The 23,975-nt window shown below is 43.7% G+C and overlaps 1 protein-coding gene across 2 annotated transcripts in view; it reads right to left on the reverse strand.

The window, feature by feature from the left end:
- PDLIM4 (PDZ and LIM domain 4) overlaps window positions 1-23,975 on the reverse strand; it is a 316,081-nt gene that overhangs the window by 56,498 nt on the left and 235,608 nt on the right. For both annotated transcript variants that reach the window (XM_068277460.1, XM_068277459.1), the window contains one exon: window positions 3,259-3,449. In XM_068277460.1, coding sequence (XP_068133561.1) covers window positions 3,259-3,449 — 191 coding nt within the window. The remainder of the gene's footprint in view (window positions 1-3,258; window positions 3,450-23,975) is intronic.

A 23,975-nucleotide genomic window follows, 5' to 3' on the forward strand; every position in this document is an offset into this window, starting at 1 on the left:
TTTAGCTGCAGCGTTTGTTTGGCTCATTTCCAAGGTGCAATCATCACTCACTTTTTCCATGCAAACCTGGAATATTTGCAGCTCATCAGTCATTTCTATGTAGACAGTTATTCACAACCAAAGAATATATGGTACAGACGGAGAGGTCTCTCACTCACATCTATTTGCCTTTACTTAGAGGCAAGTAGCCGAGCCAGCAATATGCTGATGATTGCTTGCCAGTAGACTAGAACAGTATGGGGAATGTTTACAGCACTCTTCCCTTCCATTCGCAGCTCTGTCTTATTCCTGGTATCTGAGTCGTGTAGCCATACTGACAGCTAAGCTGCCAAGTCTTCATCACATCCTGTATTCAAACACGTTACTAAGCGTAGAAACACCTCAATCTATCTACACAGTACATAGTTCTGCCAGCTAAGGAGGAGTGTTGCTACGTTCACTGCTGTGTTTAATTGGCAGAGCAGCTGTAAACAGTATAAACTCTGACAGAGGAAGCCCCTTAAAACCTTACAAAATGTTAAAGCCAGTACCCACAACACGATTTTTCCAACGATATTGCCGATGACCTGCGATACTTTGAGCGAAGTGCTATCATTTCCGCGATCTCGCAGCATGGGTACAGGCACACTATCACAAGAATGAAGTTTAGCGCAGCGATAATGACCATCATGGCGCATCGGATCTTCAAGATCCCCAATGACTCTGCGCAAAGTGACTGCACCCCTTTTATTTTTTTAAAAAAAGGGGTTTAATGGAGTCCACCACTATAATGAAAAACAAATGACAAACTACTACTGCTGTAGTGAGAATACAAGTGGAGGAAATAATTATTTGACCCCTCACTGATTTTGTAAGTTTGTCCAATGACAAAGAAATGAAAAGTCTCAGAACAGTATCATTTCAATGGTAGGTTTATTTTAACAGTGGGAGATAGCACATCAGAAGGAAAATCGAAAAAATAACCTTAAATAAAAGATAGCAACTGATTTGCATTTCATTGAGTGAAATAAGTTTTTGAACCCTCTAACAATAAAAGACTTAATACTGGAAATACCCTTGTTTGCAAGCACAGAGGTCAAACGTTTCTTGTAATTGATGACCAAGTTTGCACACATTTTAGGAGGAATGTTGGTCCACTCCTCTTTGCAGATCATCTCTAAATCCCTAAGGTTTCGAGGCTGTCTCTGTGCAACTCTGAGCTTGAGCTCCCTCCATAGGTTTTCTATTGGATTAAGGTCCGGAGACTGAATAGGCCACTCCATGACCTTAATGTGCTTCTTCTTGAGCCACTCCTTTGTTGCCTTTGCTGTATGTTTTGGGTCATTGTCGTGCTGGAACACCCATCCACGACCCATTTTCAGTTTCCTGGCAGAGAGAAGGAGGTTGTCGTTCAGGATTTCACGATACATGGCTCCGTCCATTTTCCAGTTAATGCGATTAAGTTGTCCTGTGCCCTTAGCAGAAAAACACCCCCAAAGCAAAATGTTTCCACCCCCATGCTTGACGGTGGGGATGGTGTTTTGGGGGTCATGGGCAGCATTTTTCTTCCTCCAAACACAGCGAGTTGAGTTAATGCCAAAGAGCTCTATTTTGGTCTTATCAGACCACAGCACCTTCTCCCAGTCACTCACAGAATCATTCAGGTGTTCATTGGCAAACTTCAGACGGGCCTGCACATGTGCCTTCTTGAGCAGGGGGACCTTGCGAGCCCTGCAGGATTTTAATCCATTGCGGTGTAATGTGTTTTCAATGGTTTTCTTGGTGACTGTGGTCCCTGCTAATTTGAGGTCATTCACAAACTCCTCCCGTGTAGTTCTAGGATGCTTTTTCACCTTTCTCAGAACCATTGACACCCCACGAGGTGAGATCTTGCGTGGAGCCCCAGAGCGAGGTCGATTGATGGTCATTTTGTGCTCCTTCCATTTTCGAACAATCGCACCAACAGTTGTCACCTTCTCTCCCAGCTTCTTGCTAATGGTTTTGTAGCCCATTCCAGCCTTGTGCAGGTCTACAATTTTGTCTCTGACATCCTTGGACAGCTCTTTGGTCTTTCCCATGTTGGAGAGTTTGGAGTCTGCTTGATTGATTGATTCTGTGGACAGGTGTCTTTTATACAGGTGACTAGTTAAGACAGGTGTCCTTAACGAGGGTGACTAATTGAGTAGAAGTGTTTAACCACTCTGTGGGAGCCAGAACTCTTAATGGTTGTAGTGTAGTGGGGGTGTCTCAGCACCTTGCAGGAAAAAAATATAGGAGACAAATACGGGAGCCCAATAGTGTAGTATATTAGTATGCAATTGAAAAAAGGAATTTCAATAAATTACTACTCACAAAAGGAGGTTGCAAGGGCTCCCTTTGCCATATCGACTTGTTCATTTGGCACTTTTATTGGCCTGATGAAGCGGGCTTGGACCCGTGAAACGCGTTGCCTGTGCTAAATAAAAATCTTTTGTCATATACAAGGATTTCGTTATTGAGGTAAGCCACCTCATATTATTTCCTCGATTTTAAGCTGTTTTTAGATGCTTTTATTTCAACCAGGGCGCCTCTTTACCTTCAATTGTGCTCTTAATGGTTGGTAGGGGTTCAAAAACTTATTTCACTCAATGAAATGCAAATCAGTTGCTATCTTTTATTTAAGGTTATTTTTTCGATTTTCCTTTTGATGTGCTATCTGCCACTGTTAAAATAAACCTACCATTGAAATGATACTGTTCTGAGACTTTTCATTTCTTTGTCATTGGACAAACTTACAAAATCAGTGAGGGGTCAAATAATTATTTCCTCCACTGTATATGGTCATCATTGATACAGTAACTAGCACTTATATTTATGTATCCTTTTCTAGCATTAGAATGTGTGTCCATGTGAGAGATCATAAGTAGTGATGAGCATAAACTATCCTAGCAAGTTCCTAGGTTTTGGGAATGGAAATAAACTAGGCCATTCCATCCTAGTGGGTACAGAACAATTAGCAGGCTTTTAGCAAGCAGATAGATGAATGCTATTCACACCCTGGGTCAGTGTAGGTTTGCATATTACGATTTTGTGCTCATCGCTACATTTGGGCATTTGGTTCAGGTAGAACATTGCAACAATTACAGAAAACCACTGCAAATTCAAACATGCATCTTATCTTCATTTAGCAAAAACAGCTCTCCCAGCAGGACCCCTGTGCCATCTTTCTGCACAAGTGTTAACTACATATGCTTAAAAAAGCCTTTTGAGGGCAGCAAACATCCATCGTAGTGTCCTTACCTTTGTGGTGAGGTAATGCTCATCCGGCCCATGTGTGAAGGAAGGTGACCATCTACGCTGTTATTGTTGGAATAGAGTCTAGAGGGATTGTTGTACTGGGCATTAAGCATCGGTCTGATGTCACTGGGGCTGCCTCGGGGAGAAATTGTGGTGGGTCGTCTGTGATTGGTACTCTCTGATGGAAATATATCCTAGAACAGAGCACATAGCATATAAATATGTAAAATCTCTCCATCACAACTTCAATATTACAATTTTTAAATCACAAGTCACAACATAACGCTTGTATGTATGTATTGTGCTATTGAATCCTATTAAGCCTTGTTAGCCTGAGGTAAACAGAACTGCATATCTGGTAAGAAAGATGCTGTACATTTCTTATCATACCATCTTCATTTTAGTGGCATTGTCACATCATCTCCACCTCAACATCATCATCTCTCATTCTCGGGGATAAGCAGAAATTCTCCTAATATATGAAAATACAACTGACCCAGGAAACTGATCCATGTTAGGCCCGGTTCACATTAGCGTTCACTGTCCGGATTCGCCTGATCGGACCCGGACCGTATACTGTACAAACGGAACGGACGTTCCGCATTGCAATGCTAAGTCTATGCGGCCGTTCACATGCGTCCGTTCCGTACGGAACGGAGCCGGATCGGATTCGGACTCCGGACACTTTTCCAATATGCTCCATTTTTTGGGTCCGGATCATCCGGCCGACGCACCCGTACCGGAGCCTGACTGCACCATCCGTGCATAGAAACCAAAGGGAAACGGAAAGCACAGAACACACTGGCTATAAAAACCTGACGTTCTACCCCACTTCCTATGCGTTTTCTAGCGGCCATTTTGGATGGGGACACATGGGCCCAGCATTTCTGGAGTGGAGCAGCAGTGACTTTGTGCTGGAGCTGTTTGGCAGTATGTCGGACATGGAGGTGAGGCCCTACACAGCGGAGGACCTGATTCTACAGGTGCACCTTCTGCTGACCTCCCAGACCCCAACAATATTATATAGTTTGTTATCTCTTTTACCAAAAGGATCCGGATCGCAGCCGTATTCATACCTGATGCAAACGGACCGGATCCGGATCCGATCCGATCCGGATCCGGTCCGGTCATCCGGTTCGTTCTTTACTCTTTACAGAAACGCAAGTGTGAACGGGGCCTTAGCAAATAGATGCACTAGCTGTTGATCAATTACCTGTCAGATAATACATTAATTCAGCTGCTGACAATTTAGTTAACAGCTAGTGACTTTCATTTGCTAATAGCTTTCATATTTGGTAATAGCATAGTTCTACTTCCTGGGTAGGGAGCGTTTGCTTGTTGGGCGAGATTTCCATTCATCCCTTCATTGTTGATTTCATACTAATCTCCACCTCATCATTATTATTACCACCCCCATGTCATTAGCATCATCAACTCTATCTCGTTATCATTTACATATTTTATCACCATCTTTCATCATCATCATCGTCTTCATCTCATATTGTTGTTGTTTTTTTGGAGGGGGGGCCATAGTTATATTTTAGTGTGAGGTTTTAGCAACAAGTGAAAAAAAAATATGTTCACTACTTTGCTTATAGGAGTTATTGAAATTATTATGTAATCTATGAACTGTTTAACAGTTTATTGTTCCGTCACCACAAGTATAACAATCCAGCCAATTGCAAACATCTTCTGTCCTGTGCCTTGAGAAGATCCTTATGCTAGGTACGCACGATACAATTTTCTGACAGATTTACTGTCAGATCGATAATTTCTGATCCATTCTCCATAGAAGTGAACGGAAAATCCATTAGAAAATTGATCAGAAATCAGATTGAACCTGTTGGAAATAATCGATCTGACAGTGAATCTGTCAAAAAATAGTATAGTGTGTACCTAGCATTGTTGTACTTGTGGTGATGGAACAATAACCTAGACAGTTTTTGAATTAATGTGTGTATTCTTTGAATAATTTACAAATACTTATAAGGGTTGCCCCCAAAAGTCCTCCCATGGGACAAAATAGTCCTGTTTCCTTTATGATGTGGACCGTGCAGGAGTAATCTTCCCGCTTGTTAAACATGTACTGTGACAGGTTTAAGTGCAGCAGAGTGATGTTGGTTACACCACATCACCCAATTCTTTCATAGCACAGGTGGTGGTGCTGCTGGAGGATCGCTGCTTCCTGCTCTTACAGACAGGGAGTCTAGAGGCTGCCGGATACAATGGAAAGTGAGTATGGTGTCTTCTTTAAAGGTACCAATGATTTATAGGGTATCATTTAATGAAATAGCAGCCATGCAATTGCAAACAAATTCACACATGTGAAGTTAGACATTTTGTGTAATCATTTTTAGTAAAATATTTACTACACACTAGGAAACTGCATAGGGGGAGGTGCCCACTAGACACCAGGGGACTGTATAGGGGAGGAAGGACCACTAAACATCAGGGAACTGTATAGCAGAGGAAGGATGCATTAGACACCAGGGAACTGTAAAGAGGAGGGAAGAGGGTCACTTGACACCAGGGAACTGTATACAGGAGGGAGGGGGGGCACTAGACACTAGGGCCCATATACAATTCCATTTTCCTCCTCAGTTTTCTCCTAAGTGATTGTGAGAATCTGCTCAGCTGCCTGTGCAGACAGGCAGCTTTTTGAACACTGTTCAGGTCTGCATTCTGCAGGTCTCTTTAAGAGAGACTTTTTGTCAGTATTGCAGCTTGCTGCTGAGGAATTTGCATACATTCATTATGCAAATCCCCTACCTGCCTCCTGTGATGATTGGCTGTATAAAGGTTGGGATTACCCACAGTCCTTGGCTGGTCATTCCTTCAGGGTTTGTAGTAAACACTCCTAGAGAGTGTCAGCCATGCTACTTCTTGTTGAAGTTATCTTAGAGTAATTCCTGGAAAACTGCACTAGGCAGGTTTCCTTAGTGCAGTTAGGATTGCTTATCTGTTTGTTTGTTCTGTTGCGATTGTCCTGTCCCAGCGGTGGTCGACAGGAAATGATTCTGATCTCTGTTCTTGGAGTATAGCTGGTGCAGCGGTTGCTACCAGCTATCTCTTCTGATCTGTCTCCTTGGATCGCGCTAGCCACTTTCCGCTAGTGCTGTGGATACTTCTGTTCTGCTACTCTGTACCTGGATCGCGCTAGTCACTTTCGCTAGTGCTGTGGATCCTTCTGTTTTGCTACTCTGTACCTGGATCGCGCTAGTCACTTTCGCTAGTGCTGTGGATCCTTCTGTTCTGCTACTCTGTACCTGGATCGCGCTGGTCACTTTCGCTAGTGCTGTGGATCCTTCTGTTCTGCTACTCTGTCTGCCTGGATCGCACTCGCCTAGTGCTAGTGCTGTGGATCCTTCTGATCTGTCTTCCTGGATCACACTAACCGCTAGCGGTAGCGGCTGTGGATCTTTCTGATCTGTGTTTCTGCTTGGATCACACTTGCTCTGACGGAAGAGCGGTGGATCCTTTCTGCCTAGTTCCTGTTTCACGTTTGTCTGTCTTGTCTGATACGAACGCTTGCTGTAGGCTCGGTGAGGTAACCGTTAAGCAAGCGCTCTCGTTCTCTGTTTCGTGTTTGTCTGTCTTTGGTTAGTTAGGCGTGCTTGTCTCTGTTGTGCGTAACACACGGAGACCGCACACAAACGCGTGCACTGTTGCGAATGAGTGCGGTGTTCGCGTTCAGCTAGCGTTTGTTATTTTCCTTATCTTTCTCTTTGTATGATTTGCTGTGCCTTTGCTACCCTTGTGCTCTGTCCTGCTCAGTCTTGTGTCGCTATTGGCAATCGTCATTCTTGCGATTGCGTTTCCTACTTCGTATCCGCCGTTGTGTGTTCGCCGTTGCTGGGTGGCGACTAGTTTGGTGGGCACACATTGGTTCTGTCCCTTTGCTCTGTTCCCTGTGGGCTATCCAGCCCTGCCTGATTGTACCTTGTCCTGGATCTGTACAATTCCCATTTGGCATCTGTGGCTGTGCAGCGGCTGTGTTCGCCTGCACTCCACAGCACCATCTGCCGGTGGGAATTGCCCTCTGCGGGTGCATAGCACCTAGCCTGGGTGTCCTCAATTATACGCTTGTGGAGGAAATCTGCCGCGTCAGCGCACGTCTGGTGCGCTGACCACGGAGACGATTCCACAATCGTTACAGTGATGTTTTCAAACTTGTTAATAAAATTACTTTTAAATCACCAGCAAGAAAGAAAATAATTAAAATAGTTTTGACAGTTTTTTCTTCCTACTTTTTTGTGCTTTTTCAATTGCAAAGTGCTGAAAAGTTATTCTAAATAGAAAAGTATCTCCTAGGAGAAAACTTAGGGGGAAAATGTTAATTGCATACCAACCCATGGAACTGTATAGGGGAGGGAGCTGGAGCCATTAAATACCAGGAAACTTCATAAAGGAGGTGTAATGATCGCTGCTGCAGCAGCTATTGCTGGAAGTAGTGCTGCAGCTCAGGCAGTCCTGATGTCTTTCCATGCAAGTTGCATAGCTTTGTCTGTCTTTCCCTGCTGTCAGCTTGTGACTGATTATCATTCACCTGTGTGGGAATCTGCATGTCTGCTCCCATTGGATGACCTCAGTATAAAGATCTGCTTCCTGCAGGGTTTCCTTGGGTTTTCATAGCTTCAGCTTAAGCCAGTCTTGCTGTCGCTTTAGCCCCCGATCGTGTTTCTTGTTAAAGATACTTTGCTGGTCTTTGCATCATATATTGGTTCATTGCCAATATATATGCATACCAGCACGTTTATTATTTTCCTTGTATTTGTGTTACGTTGATATATCAGTGTTGCTGATATATACGTACACGAACTGTTTATTTCCTGTGTTCAGTTAGTCAGTTTTCCAGCACGTTTTGGTAGTTTGCGCGTACCGTGAACACCCGTGCTGAGCTAGTTATCCTGTTCCTGGTACCGTTTGTGGATTGCGTTCATCTCTGCGAAGAGATAACGAATCCTTCTGAATCCTGTTCTGTCACTGTTTGTGGATTGCGTTCATCTCTGCGAAGAGATAACGAATCCTTCTGAATCCTGTCCTGTTACCGTTTGTGGATTGCGTTCATCTCTGCGAAGAGATAGCGAATCCTTCTGAGCCCTGTTCCCTGTTTTGCTCCAGTGTTAGTCAGCGTTCCTGCTTATGTCATATATCGGTTCATTGCCGATATATACATATGTTAGTCAGAAGTTACAAATAGTTTCATTGATAGCTGTAATTGTAATACGCTAGGAAAACATACTTATTGTATATTTATCTGTGTTACGTTCTTCTATCTCAATCCTGCTATTTTCTGACTATCCTGTCCTGTCTTTGTGAGGCACGCCATCGCCGCATCGCATTGGCTGCCTCATTCCAGTCTGTCTGGTTTTGGACGCTTGCTGTCGCTAAGTAGCCGCTAGCTAGCAAGCGTTCATTCTGACTACCTGTCCTGATCTCCTCAGTTCTGGTTTATGCGCTCAGCGCTACTTTGCGCTGAGACGTTATAACGAAAGCATTGTTTGTGGCTGTCAGATCTGCACTGGCTCTGTGCGCCACAATCTCCTATTGGAGTCAGTCCTCCCCTCCACTATACTAGGGATAGCCTGTTTCCTGGTGCTAGTGTGTGTACCTCCTCCACGCCAGCTCATGCGTTGCATGCTGACTGTGGAGAATACACCACCAAGCCTTACATTATGAAAACCCCATTACCAATCCCCATTGTGGGGGGGATTCCCAGAAAGTATGACACTGTTAATTATGGTTCCTGTTCCTTTAAAAAATTTGAAGAACTTAGCTCTGAAACAGAAAATGAGTTTTTCTCTGAATGTGCCAGGTTCCTGACCAATCCTGATCTCCAAGCGACTCCTGTTTCAACCTGGGCACTCCAACTAAGTTATATTTTGTTTAAAGGGGAATTATTCCAGTGGGCATTTGATGTTCTCAATCATTCCGATTTGAAAGATAGACCGCTGGAATTTCTAGCGTTTGTGATCCATAACTGGTTGCGCATAGATCCATTGCCTTTTCCTCTTAATGAACTCCTGGCAGCAGGCCAATCAGCTGCTCCTTCAATTGCTTGCAAGAATGAGCAGCAAGCAGAAAGTGTTACTGATAATTTTCCTGCAGCTTTGAATAAATCACCAAAAACCGCAAGGTCAAAGGCAAAACGCAAACGTTCTAAGAAACGTGTCCAATCTGCAGAATCATTATCCTTAGCGACTGAGACCTATAATGAGATTCTGCCATTAACAGATAATGAAATGCAATTGTCTTTCAGGGGAGTTAAATGGACTTCTGAAACTACTAATGAACTTTCCTCCCTGGCTAGGGAAAATAAAGATTTTTGTTTAAAAGAATTATCTGAGTATGATTATGATGAGATATTACAGAGTATTGAACAAATCAACTTATTTGTGAACCAAGGGAAGTTTGCATACACTACAGTTCAACACTTGCTACAGGTATTGGAAATTCTTAAGAATAAGGAATCTGCCAATCACCTGCTAATTAACCCTATACATGTGCCTGCCACAATCATATCTGCAGACTGTGATCAGCCTAAATGTTTCGCTGTTAAGTATGCATGGGATCCTCCATTCGAGAGGGGAGAGATGGAAGCCCTGGTCTGTGAATGGAAGAATGATTCAAGTTCATTTTGTCAATTTTACAGTGCAAAAAGTGAAATGGTATTGAACGCATGCATTAAGTCAGCCTATAACCTAATAGAGGCTGGTGTGTGTAGGTATGACTGTGTGGCTCCCTTGATTGATGTGTGGGAACTGATTTTGGATGATTTTTTTGTGACTCCGAATTCGCAAATTTGGCGTTCTGACCCGCCTGCTTCAGCACCTTTGGCTGATTCAGCAGGTGATTCGGAGCTCTTTTTGTGTGAAATTGAAGTTCCTGCAATTCCACCCTGTACCATGGATAACTCAGTGTTACTTCCCAGTAAAACAGAAGCCACTGATACATTCTTAACCTTGCCCTGCGCAAATTTCTCAGCAGAGAATCCAGAGGTCCTGCTGACTTCCGAGTCCAGCCTAGCCAGTACTCATGACTCTTTGTTTAGTGAAACAGACACCAGAAAAATCTTGCCTGTCTCTGCAAACACTTCTGCAGAAATTACCTGTGTTAATAAAGTTCAACTCCTGTCTGATCCAGCAGATGCGCAAACATTGTGTCTTGATCTTCCTGTTTCTACACCTCGCTCTAGTTTCGTGAATAGCTCAGAGCATCTGCTATGTGAACCTGAAATCGCAGAATTATTACCTTGTTCAGAAAATTTTCCAATAAATTTGCCCTGTACCATGAATTGTGCAGTAGATCTCTCCAATGAAACTCAGGTCACAGAATCATTATGCTGTCCAGCAGGTGCTTCCATGGTTTTGCCCTGCAATATGGACTGTTCAGTGATCCTGTCCAGTGAAGCTGTGGTCGCAGAGTCTTATGCTTCACCCAGTACTTTGGATACTTTAAACCCTCTAGCAGAGGAGGCTGAAGCAGTGCTTACCTCAGTTGGTGTTGCAGTAATATTCACTTGTCTAGCAGCTGTTTTGGAATTAAAGTCTGCTCTAATAAAACTTGATGAATTTCTGCCCAGCAAAGCAGAAGCCATTGAAATATTGTCCTCGTCAGCAAGTGTGTCAGATACCTTGCCCTGTACACAGTCTGATTTAACCAATGTTGAGTCCCTCTCCAGTGTTGTAACAGCCGAGGAACTCCAGCCCTGTCCTCTGAATGTTTCAGAAGTCTTGCCCTGTAACATGGATAATTCTGATTCTCTGGTCAAAATAATAGAAATCTCAGAATTTCAGTCCGGTCTGATGAGTGTTCCTGAAACCCAGCCCTGTATCCTGAAAGATTCTGGTTCTCTGGCCGCTGTGGCAGAGGTTCCAGAGTTCCCTTCCTGTCCAGGGAATTCCTCAGTTTTGCCTAGTCCAGTGGGGGCTGCTGCAATACTGACTTGTTCTGCAGCGCCTCATGAGCTCCAATCCAGTGTATTAAATGAGTCTCTGTCCAGTCCAGAGGTAGTTGTGGAGTCCCTGTCTGGTTCAGTGCATACATCAGAAGATTTGTCCTGTCTTGTTAGTGCCCCTGAATCTGATTTGTTACTGACTTTGCTGGAATCAGCGACATCTAAGTCTGATCCAGCATTCTCGTGTAAAAGTCCAGTAGTTGCGAAGTTTAGTCATGATGATTTTTTTTTGGCCAGTCCTGGTTTTGGTCCTGTCTTGGCTGACCCTGAGGCTCACAGTTCCTTGACATGCCCAGAGGTTTCTCTTGTGCCGGTGTGCCCAGATGTTCTTTGTGTGCCAGAATGCCCAAGTGTGTCTAAGGTGTTAGCGTGCTCTGATGCTTCCTTAGTGGGAACACGTTCTGATATTGCCAGTCTGCCTGCATGCCCAGAGATGGTTCTGGTCCCTGAAAGCCCTGATATTGATGTTTGTCCTTGTGGCCCTGACTCGGGAATTGCCCTAGGTTCCATAGGGGTTCTTGATAGTTCTCCATGTGAGCCTAAGGGGCATTCTGACCTATGGGGATCTCTTTGGAGCTTCAAGGTGTTCTGGGAGGTCTCTGAGAAAACTTGTCCTGGTGCCTTGGACTGGTTCAACAGTGGGTTTTGTGTTGGTAAAGACAGTACCGGTGGGCATTGCAAAGGCTTTGGCGTTTCTGAACTGTTCCTGGAAGGCGGTGGGTATCGCTCAGGGAGTTTCGGAGGGCTTTCTTCTGGAAATCATGGTTCTGATGGGTGTCACACTGGGGCTTGTAGTACTGATGGGCATGGTTCTGTAGGTTCTGGTTCTGATGGGTCCAGTCTTGTGGGGACTGATTCTGGAATTCGGTCTTGCCGGGCTGTCCCGGTCATCATGAATTATCAGTCAGACTGTTTTGTTGGAAATTTCAGTTTTGAAAAGCGTCTGGAATCCGCTTTTAAAGGCGGGGGTACTGTAATGATCGCTGCTGCAGCAGCTATTGCTGGAAGTAGTGCTGCAGCTCAGGCAGTCCTGATGTCTTTCCATGCAAGTTGCATAGCTTTGTCTGTCTTTCCCTGCTGTCAGCTTGTGACTGATTATCATTCACCTGTGTGGGAATCTGCATGTCTGCTCCCATTGGATGACCTCAGTATAAAGATCTGCTTCCTGCAGGGTTTCCTTGGGTTTTCATAGCTTCAGCTTAAGCCAGTCTTGCTGTCGCTTTAGCCCCCGATCGTGTTTCTTGTTAAAGATACTTTGCTGGTCTTTGCATCATATATTGGTTCATTGCCAATATATATGCATACCAGCACGTTTATTATTTTCCTTGTATTTGTGTTACGTTGATATATCAGTGTTGCTGATATATACGTACACGAACTGTTTATTTCCTGTGTTCAGTTAGTCAGTTTTCCAGCACGTTTTGGTAGTTTGCGCGTACCGTGAACACCCGTGCTGAGCTAGTTATCCTGTTCCTGGTACCGTTTGTGGATTGCGTTCATCTCTGCGAAGAGATAACGAATCCTTCTGAATCCTGTTCTGTCACTGTTTGTGGATTGCGTTCATCTCTGCGAAGAGATAACGAATCCTTCTGAATCCTGTCCTGTTACCGTTTGTGGATTGCGTTCATCTCTGCGAAGAGATAGCGAATCCTTCTGAGCCCTGTTCCCTGTTTTGCTCCAGTGTTAGTCAGCGTTCCTGCTTATGTCATATATCGGTTCATTGCCAATATATACATATGTTAGTCAGAAGTTACAAATAGTTTCATTGATAGCTGTAATTGTAATACGCTAGGAAAACATACTTATTGTATATTTATCTGTGTTACGTTCTTCTATCTCAATCCTGCTATTTTCTGACTATCCTGTCCTGTCTTTGTGAGGCACGCCATCGCCGCATCGCATTGGCTGCCTCATTCCAGTCTGTCTGGTTTTGGACGCTTGCTGTCGCTAAGTAGCCGCTAGCTAGCAAGCGTTCATTCTGACTACCTGTCCTGATCTCCTCAGTTCTGGTTTATGCGCTCAGCGCTACTTTGCGCTGAGACGTTATAACGAAAGCATTGTTTGTGGCTGTCAGATCTGCACTGGCTCTGTGCGCCACAATCTCCTATTGGAGTCAGTCCTCCCCTCCACTATACTAGGGATAGCCTGTTTCCTGGTGCTAGTGTGTGTACCTCCTCCACGCCAGCTCATGCGTTGCATGCTGACTGTGGAGAATACACCACCAAGCCTTACAGGAGGGAGGTTACCGCTAGACACTGAGGTTGGCCAACAACTTGGTCCCAGTGTTCAATTTCAGGCCCACTTTATTTGAGTGTGACACCCCAGTTCTAGAGAAATATAAGCATGGTTCAGCTAGACAGCTTTTTTTAAAGCGTAAATGTATTGTAATAATAACTTCTACAGGTGTGTATGCCTAGCTGTTGTCATAAAACAATTAATACAGGGATCTTTATCACTGTTCAATATGGTTTGATATTGCTAAGAAAAAGGGATGCAAACTCTAATCACCTCATAGTAGACAGTTTTTAACAACCTCGCGCCATATTTGCTGGGCCTCTTATTTTGTTTAGCCCTGGAAAACCTTAGTATGTCATATCAACAGCATCATACATTACAGGTGGAAAACATAGCATTAGAACAGCCGTGGAGAGGTGATACATGATCCTTGTGGCCACAGCACGTAAATCTGTCAAAACGCATTGCACAGAGACTACTGGTCTGAGCTTCTCACCCGCTCCAAAACGAAAACTTTTGGCCTGGAGTTTAATTTAAAAAAAAAAAAAGGCTTATGAGAATATTTCATAAGCAGCTCTTATAGTGTTCCTCGTCCTAGCAATTTGTTTATATAACCTTATAAGAATTGGGATTTGGTGACCCCACATCCCATGAATCTTAACAGTTATGGTAACTTCTTTAACATGTTTTAAGGGTCATAATGCATCAGATGTGCACTTTTATGTTAACTCATACTGTTATGCATTATTGTACTTTACTTGAATTTTGCTTACTTTATGTATTTTTATAGTTAACTTATCTGAAACATTTGTAATTGCTCACCTTGTTTGTGTACAATTCAATTTGTAATATGTTTACCAATTCATTCATGGATATTCAACAAAATGATTGAAAAACAAACAAACAAAGGCTTCTCCTAAACCTACTGGTAAATAAGCAGTAAAACAGGATAGCAAAATCTAAAGCTTGCTTGTACAATTGTACAGTGAATTATTAATAATCTACCTTCTAACCATAATAACACTAGTTGCCCTTTTATGAAGTGATTTTTAAAGTATAACATCAACATGTCTATTCTCTTGTTTCGGATGAAATGGATGATGGTTTGTTTATAGGGTGGGAAATATAGTACCATTTGACGTTCGGTGAAATATAAAGTAGCCATACAACAGTAGACTTGGTGGCCCATCACCCAGCCAATTCAATAATTATTATCAAATAGGATGAAGATCAGTGAGCATGCCAGATCGATGATTCAACCAATTTCAGGACAAAATCGGTTGCATGTATCGAATGGACATACTGCAAAATCTCGGGCCAACATGTTCAATTGTGTGCACAGCAGTAATGGCATGCAATAATCGTGAACCACGAATGCAAAAGAAACCATTTGCATCTACCCAAATGTAGATGTACCCCCTTCCCTCAGTTTCCAATACTAATACTTTACCTGTCTGGTGTCTGCCACTGTGTCGGCACTCTTCTTCCTCATTCACACCCCATGTGGTTGCCTGCGTATTGTATGTGGGACACTTGTGTAACATGACGTGTGGGACACACTTGCCCCACGTGTAATACGCCGGCAACCACGTGGGATGCCAATGAGTAAGAAAAGTGTTGAGACAGCAGTGAGCAGGTAAAGTATTATGTTATATTATATATTATAAAGTATTATGATTGAGCACCGTGGGTGTATATCTACATTTGGGGGGGACGTGGCTGTGGTTTATATTGGTCAACAGATCACTCTCTGATGAGATTAGATCATAGAGAGAGATCTCGATCGGCCACCAAAACCTTTAACTTACTATATTGTATACTGAAGGAGCGGTATTTGCAACAATATTTATTGCTTCTTCTTACCCTGTACAAGCTGTCATTTTCCATATCCAGCTAGCTGAAACCTATGCCGAAATTAAAATACGGCACAGTCAGATCTCGAAATTTTGCACAGTTTTCCCCTTCACTCCTTCTGTTGACTCAAGTTATCTGTTCTCTGTGTGTAGAGACAAAACAGCTGCATTTTGTGTTTACTGTTGTCCAAGTGGAACGCTGAAAAGAGCAGAGGACTCTACACACCACAACAGATAGGATGATTCATCGGGGAAGGTAGTTTGCAGAGGGGCTGTGCAGAAACTGCAGGAAGATCTGGGACAAGGTTTCCCAGTGACTATTGCAGAGATAAATAAGTGAGCCTCCCGGCCTTCAGACCTCAATTATTTGCTTAGACCATGGGTACCCCCGCCTTCCCCCCAACCTCCATCAGTTCTACTCAGAGCAGGAACAAGGTCCTCCAGAACCCAAGGCTGAGACATCAAAGTGCGCCCCTCCATCCCTCCCACCCTAGCCGTCACACACTGATTACTATTACACTTATGGTGGCCATACATGGTACAATTTTTTCATACAATCTTACCATTTCTATGTGGTATAAAGGTAAATTAAGTGAATATACTGAAAGGATAATTTAGGCAGTTCCCTTATATTACATAGAAAGGTATACATGCCAGCAGTATAGGTTAGCCAGGTCTAGTTACACTCAGTATAGGTAGCCAGGCATAGGTGCCCCAGTATAGTTGCCCCCAGCATAGGTTAGATAGGTAGGTGCCCTCAGTATAGGTTAGTTAGGTAGGTGCCTCCAATATAGGTAGCCAGCATAGTTGCCACCAGTATAGGCTAGGTAGGTAGGTGCCCCCCAGTATAGGTTAGATTAGGTAGTTGCTCCCCAGTATAGGTTAGATTAGGTAGGTGCAATCCCCCCCCCCCAGTGTGGTTAGATTAGGTAGGTGCCCCCCAGTGTGGTTAGATTAGGTAGGTACCCCCCAGTATAGGTTAGATAGGTAGCTGCCCCCCAGTATAGGTTAGATAGGTAGCTGCACCGGAATCCTCCGTGTAGCTGCAACGAAACCTTGGTAGACGGCTTAGTCAGGCTCAGTCTGACTGAGTGACATCAGCCGGGGCCTTCTGCGCTTGCGCAGAAGGTCCACTCATGCGAAGTAGGCACCCTGCTGATGTCACACAGCCGCTTACCGGAGCAGATTGCGGCTTAACGGAAGACTGCAGGTGGACGGTGAGGGATGCATCTGTGCTTCTGAAGCTGGAGGAAGCCCCGGGTAAGTGAAAAAAGGGGTTTAATTCATCTCTGGGTCACTTTAAATAGTCCAGGTAATTAGTGACAGGAAGCAGCTGGTGGTGTGCTTCTGTAACAAGTGTTCCTGAACGGGAACTGAAAGTCCTTGTAAGAGGACAGCCACCTGCTGGTGGATTGTAAAAATTCAGGGCTGCTCAAAGTCCACAGAGCCCTCTGCCGTTGACACAATGAATGTCCATGGCAGTTCATGCCAATACTTTACATGAGAAATAACAGATGAATCATCTCATGGTGCTATTTTTTATATTTCTAAAGATTTTCTATGTGAAAGGATATTCTTAATGATAGGTTATGACTCTACTGGTCTATACTTGTGCTCCATGCCTGATATCCCTACTTACGCATACTTCACCCTTATATACACACCCGAAGAAGGGATTCTAATATTTCCTAAAAGATTGGAAGTGTAATTACATCATCCTATCCAATAATAAAAGGTAATAAATGCTACAACTATATTTCTTCTGCAGAAAACACAAAAGCCAAATGAAGTCTAATTTACTGGAAGCACAGCCCACTGAACACTGTACAAGCTTGGTACAGTAAAACTTGATTTTAAGGCTTTAAATTTAGTTATGAGAAACACAAGTCCCAAATATTCACACGCCTTGCTGGGCTTTCTCGGGAAACACATTAATGGAGTAAACACCACTTGTGAAAAGGCTGCCCATTCTCTAGAAAGAAAAATGTTACATTGACATTTATTCCAGATGCCTCTTATTACTTGTTCCTCTGTGGCACTGAGAATATGTCAAATGTCACTTTGAAAAAAAAAACCTATGTTATTTGTCCTCAAAGCGTGAATCAATGTTAAAGAGGAGCATTTCAAAAGAACTGAAACTATGAAAGAGGTGATCAGAACAAGCATGTTTCCCAGGCTTTGGACAATAAGGATGCATCAACCATAACTGTTCAGGCCACATGTGTCATACTCTTACTAGGTCAATCTAATTCCCACCTGAATACACACTGAAAGCTGCACATACAGGATGTTGCAGTACATACGGCAAAGTCCCCATTATTCGGAACTCAGGCAACCAGAAGTCTCAACTAAACGGCATGCCTGAGGGATAACAGGGACCTCTTTTGGGAGGCTTTCTGTGGGTGCTGGCAGGCTGTTAAATACTTACTGAGCCTCCAGCAATGGCTTGCAGTCTCCCTCTATCTTCCCATGGGCTCCTAGCGGCTTCCGGCATCTGTGTACGGAAGCCAAAGTGTCACATGACCCGATGCGGGTCAGCTAACACTCCGGCTTCCATGCACTGGGAAAGCCGGAAAGCCAATCTGAGCCCACAGGGAGGTAGAAGGAGACTGCCAGACATCGCTGGAGCCTTGATAAGTATTTCATGGGGGAGGTTTGTGCTATTTTGGCCGGTGAGCAACCTGCAAGCACATGCATTCGGCATCATGCGATCCCCAGTGATGCCGAATACATGCTGTATTCAGTAGAAAGGAGTTTACTGAGGAGCACTCAGTCAGGTAAATTATATAGGAATTGCCATTGCTGACTAGTTTAGAAGTTGATGAGGGGTTTCCAGTCAATGAAATTTCTGTGACGAAACTAAAAACTGGGAGAGGAAAAAGGAAACAGAACACACCAGGAACACCAGATAGTGTAGTATTTCCAGGCAATTAATGTATGTGTGAAATATATACTACTTACAAACCTGGGTTATACTTAGTCAACCACAATATTGGGCCCCTTGGAAAATTCTGTCTCCACACGCATTGGATATCCTCTTCAGGATAGGTTTGGGCTTGCTCCAGAAAAATGACCACTGGATAATTATCACAGGGGACACCCCTAGGGGAATGAAAAACTGTACACATAATGGGAACAAGCACCCAAATGTAGTATGCAATGGGTATAGTGAGTGATGAAACAATCTTACCTCAGGTAGGAAGTTTAAAGATAATAATTTTATTGGACACAGGAAAAGAAAGCACATTTTGTGAGACCTGCCAACTTCCTCAGGTCTACAGCACCGAGTCTTATTCAGCTGCACGCATGGACTGGGAACGCCTATTAATTTATAAGGTACTTACTTTTGGCTTTAAAGAGAACCCGAGGTGGGTTTGAAGAATATTATCTGCATACAGAGGCTGGATCTGCCTATACAGCCCAGCCTCTGTTGCTATCCCAAACCCCCCTAAGGTCCCCCTGCACTCTGCAATCCCTCATAAATCACAGCCACGCTGCTGACAAACAGCTTGTCAGAGCTGGCTGTGTTTATCTCTATAGTGTCAGTCTGCTGCTCTCCCCGCCTCCTGCAGAACTCCAGTCCCCGCCTGCATCCCTTCCCTCCCTGCTGATTGGAGGGAAGGGACGGGGCAGGGACCGAGCTATGCAGGAGGCGGGGCAGCAGCTGAGACTGACATTACAGATGTAAACACAGCCTCACAGCATGGCTGTGATTTATGAGGGATTGCATAGTGCAGGGGGACCTTAGTGGGGTTTGGGATAGCAACAGAGGCTGGGCTGTATAGGCAGATCCAGCCTCTGTATGCAGATAACATTCTTTAAACACAACTCGGGTTCTCTTTAAAGGACACCTAAAGTGAGATTAATATAGACTGAGCTGACATATGTATTTCCTCTTAAACAATACATCATGCATCAGTAGTGTTTTAATTACACCTGAAACAAACACGTGGCAAGAGCAGTCAATCATCTAATCCGCGTGTTTGTTTAGGGTCTATGGATAAGAATATTAAAGGCAAAGGATCAGCAGGACAGCCAGGAAATGAGCATTGTTTAAAAGGAAATAAATATGGCAGCCTTCATATCCTTCTCACTTCAGTGTCCTTTAAACAGAACTTAAACCAAATTCCACTGTTTCCAGCTGAATGCCTGAATACATAGACCAAGTGACAGTAAAAACGTGCCCACCATTTTGTTTGTATTTCCAGTGTTCTCTTGCCTCTGTAGCCAGATTTTTTTATGCTTGTTTGTTTTGCATATTATGGTTCTTAGCAGGTTAGCTATATATCTGCTCTTGGACAGTATTCGCCATACATACATTATTTTCTTGGTGATTTCCAAAAGACGCCACAGTCCAGAAATGCAAATGTCTATTTTGCTTAGCAGCAAGTACAGCATTAGTTAACTGATAAGTGGTCAAAGGGGTTCATGTGCCAGTTTACCTTGTAGGAGGGTATTTTTTAAAAATAAATAGAATTTACCAGAAGGGGAACCAAATTTTATGCAGAGAAAAGCTGTGTGCTTCCACTTTACAGTGTATTAGGCAGAGCATTACTGTACTGGTAAAAGGTGCATATGAGATTCAGTTTTGGGCACCACACTATAGGAAGGACACTGAAGTTTTAGAATAGGTAAAAAGACGGGCAACTTAATTAATCAATGTGATGGAAGGTGTCACTAACCAAGAAAGGTTGGGTAAACTGGGCTTATTTAAATTGGAACAAGATTACTTAATTAAATGTATAAATACATCCAAATACATAAAATCTTGGCAAATTAACTTTTTATCCCAAAGTCTGATCTAAGGACAAGAGGATGCGATCTACGTATGGAGGAAAAAAGATTTTACCAACTGAGTATAGAGGGGCTCTTCACAGTAAGAGTTGTTAAGATGTCGATATCTTACCACCGGAAGTACCCCAATTCCCATGAGATCTATTCTCTTCTATGTATACCTCACTATAAATAGATAAGTGGACAGATAGATAGATAGATAGATAGATAGATAGATAGATAGATAGATAGATAGATAGATACTTTTGTTTTGTTCCATACTTAAACCAGTGCAGGATATATATACATGACTTGTCATAATCCTTTTCTAAGCTAAGCTATGACTGAAGTGTGACCTAAGCCTAGACTAAACACATAAACATTGCATTTCCATTAACAGATGTGAGGATGCTGTCCTATGAGCTGTTCACATGCAGCTGTGTTCAGTAAAAAAAAACTTCAGCATGCAATCCCTGTGTGTGACAACACCTCCATAAATAAATAGCTGGAATAATTTTAATATCCTTATAGATCTGGTGTACATAGCATTAAGGGACTCAACTATGTCAACTATATCTTTGGCCAATGGAAGAGGGGGACTGTTATGAATGTACTCTGGCCTGCCGGTTACATGCTATGTTTATGTAATAGAATGTAAAGTGATGACTCTAGTGGAATCTTATCCTCTGGGGATCAGATAAACATGGATTTACTTGAACTACTAGAGCAGGAGATTCTGAATTTATGCCAGGGTTGTGTAGAAAAGCAGCTTTTGTAAGTCAAATTTTACATACGGTATATTAAACAATAATGCCTAACTGAAAGCCGTAGTAATTGCTACAGTTACCATATATATTTTGGCTCCTTCATTACCCTATAAGGCTTAAAAGCCTTCTCGTTTCAGATTTTCCATCTTATAAAGGATACATTTCCTGCTGTTTCAATGGAAACCCCCATATGCATGATATTTACTCTGCTTATGTCATGTAGAAGGAAATATTGAGACCTGTACTAATTTAAATGTGTCTGCTAACATTGGTCAGATTGCAGACCAGGCTGTATTGAAAAACCCCATAATGTGCAGCTGACACAGAGCCAAACCACAAGACACATTGGCTGGCAATATGAAATCTCAGTGACTGTAACTTTCAGATCGCATATATATATATTTCTAAATTAAAGTTTACCTGTGAGTTAAGCAGCAAAAAGATAGATACTTACCTTAGTAGAGGGAAGCCTCCCCCCATCCCCCTCAAACTTACCGTTCCAGCGCTGGGACCCTGTGAATCTATTTGACTACAGCTTGTTGAATAGGTTCACGCTCCCATCTATGTAGGAGTGCATCCACACTGTGCAGGCACATGGATGGCCTGCGCATTAGCAGGGAGCTGCTTGTGCATGGATTTTTACAGTGGTGATTAGTCACAGATGAGGGGGGATTAGACCGGCTAAACTCTCTAAATACATACAGAGTGCATTTCTCTATGTTTTCCTTATGTCCTGTGCAAGAGTTCAGGTCCACTTTAACCTATTGCTTCCTGCTTATTTTTGCTACAGTATATGTTCTCACATAAATCTATGTGGAAGTTTAAGCCTGGCATGTAGGGCCGGATTACCGACCAGGCAACAAAAGCAGTCACTTGGGGCCCCATTCAGAGTCAAAGGGGCCCCATCAGCACATAAACCAGCCCTCGCCATCCTGTCAGCGGTGGCTGGATGGTATAATGGTTAAAGGGACTCTGAGCAATGCAGTAACTATGGAAAGATGCATATCATTTTAAAGCTCTCTTTCTCCTCTTTCCAATGATATATAAACCTCCGTCATATGCCTTTTAGTTTTCGCTATTTTCGCGATCGAAATCGCGGCCACTGCAATTTCGATTGCGAAAATAGCGAAAACTAAAAGGTGTAGGGTGGAAGTTTATCTATCATTGGAAAGAGGAGAAAGAGAGCTTCAAAATGATATGCATCTTTCCATAGTTACATTGTATTACATAGGACGACTTTTCTCCAAAGTCGGCAGCTCGATTCAGCACAATGCAATGAAATATAAGGAACCTAGGGGGATATAATTACAAACATCATGCTGGTAGGTGTGAGGATGTAATTAATTAGTTGTGGGTATGCTTAAAGGCATACCCACAGGCACTGCTTGGAGTCCCTTTAAATGCTCTGCCTCTGACACAGGAGACCAGGGTTTGAATCCCGTTTCTGCCTGTTCAGTAAGCCAGCACCTATTCAGTAGGAGACCTTAGGCAAGTCTCTCTAACACTTCTACTGCCTATAGGGCGCGTCCTAGTGGCTGCAGCTCTGGCGCTTTGAGTCCGCCAGGAGAAAAGCGCAATATAAATGTTATTTGTCTTGTCTTGTCAAATGATGCCGTGCGCTGCTGATTGTCTTCCGAGCCAGGCTCTCCTCCTAGGCCCCCCTCCTGCTACTGTGCACTCTGCCGCTGCCCACTCCTCCCTCCCTTCCCACAGAGAACCACAGCTGCAGCAAGAATGATAGCAGCAGATGGCAAACGCTCACTCACCTATCCATGATCCAAGCGATAGAGATCCCGTCATCTGAAACCCATCTGTCTCTTCTACAGTGCAGCTGCTCGCTCTGAACTTTTTGATTCTCAGATCAGACAGGAAGTAGAAAGTAGTAGTAGTAGTAGTAACAGAGCGGGACCTCTATTGCTTGGATCGCAACAGGTGAATGTGAGTCATCTGGTGCTGTCATTCTCCCTCAGGTCTGTTAAAGCCTTGGGACACTTCGGGCCGTCCGCCACCACACCAAAAGGGACCTGTCACCTCCTTTTCCTCTCACAGCAGACGTATCTCCATATTCATATGCCCCGGCTGGCACTTGTAGTTTCACTTTCACTTCCGCCCCCAACATCACTTACATGTTCCGCATCACTTACATGTTTCGTCTATATGACTCATCAGAAGTCATATAGACGAAACATGTAAGACGGGGCCTAGGGTGCGGAAGTGAAAGCCGAGACCAACGTGGGTGGACGAGACGTTCAGGCTTGTGGCAAGAGTGGAGGTGCACGCCATTCTATCTTCTGCCAAGGAACTACAAGTGCCAGCCGGGGCACAACTATACGGGGGAGAGCTCGTGAGCAAACTCTACGCTGTACCTTAAAAGAAGGAAATTTGTGAGTGCAATAGATTTTTATATTCCAATAAATTTTTATGGTTTTACGCTATGTGAGGCATTTGTTTTGAGGTCATATGAATATGGAGATACATCTGCTGTGAGAGGAAAAGGAGGTGACAGGTCGCTTTTGGTGTGGTGGGGGACGGCCCGAAGTGTCCCAAGGCTTTAACAGACCTGAGTGGAGGTCTTCTTATCTGGTGAGTGTCTGCTCACAGGGTGCTGGGGGAGGTAGTAGGAAGAGATAGCAAGTCACTTTGAAGATTGTCCAATCAGTGGCAGATGTGGATCTTATAAAGACTATATGAACTTTTTAAAACGTATATTGTACCATAGCTTGAGTTGTGTATGCGCTACCTTCTCTTGGAGACTGTATCATATATTTAGAAGGAGCTGCTCCAACTGTCTAAGTGCATATAGCACCTTGTATTGCGGTGTAGCGCTTGTCTCCTTGGTTGCCTATAACCCACAAGCAAATGGAGAGACTAATGGCCCATACTCACGGGCAACTTTTTGGCCTGTCGCCAGCACACTCGTCGCCAGGTCCCTCCGCATACACACGGCGGAGGGACCTGGCAACTGATGCGGCGGAAGCTGGCGCTGTTGCGCCTCCCCCCGCCGGAAGCCCAATGTATACTTATCTTGTTGCTGTCGCTACTCCGCGTACTCACGCGGACTAGCGACAGTTGCGGCGGAGTTGCGGCGGCGACTGTCGCCAGGCGATTGAGCGGTTCAATCGCCCGGTGACATCA

Source organism: Hyperolius riggenbachi, chromosome 3 (assembly GCF_040937935.1).
Source record: "Hyperolius riggenbachi isolate aHypRig1 chromosome 3, aHypRig1.pri, whole genome shotgun sequence".
NCBI classification, from domain to species: domain Eukaryota; kingdom Metazoa; phylum Chordata; class Amphibia; order Anura; family Hyperoliidae; genus Hyperolius; species Hyperolius riggenbachi.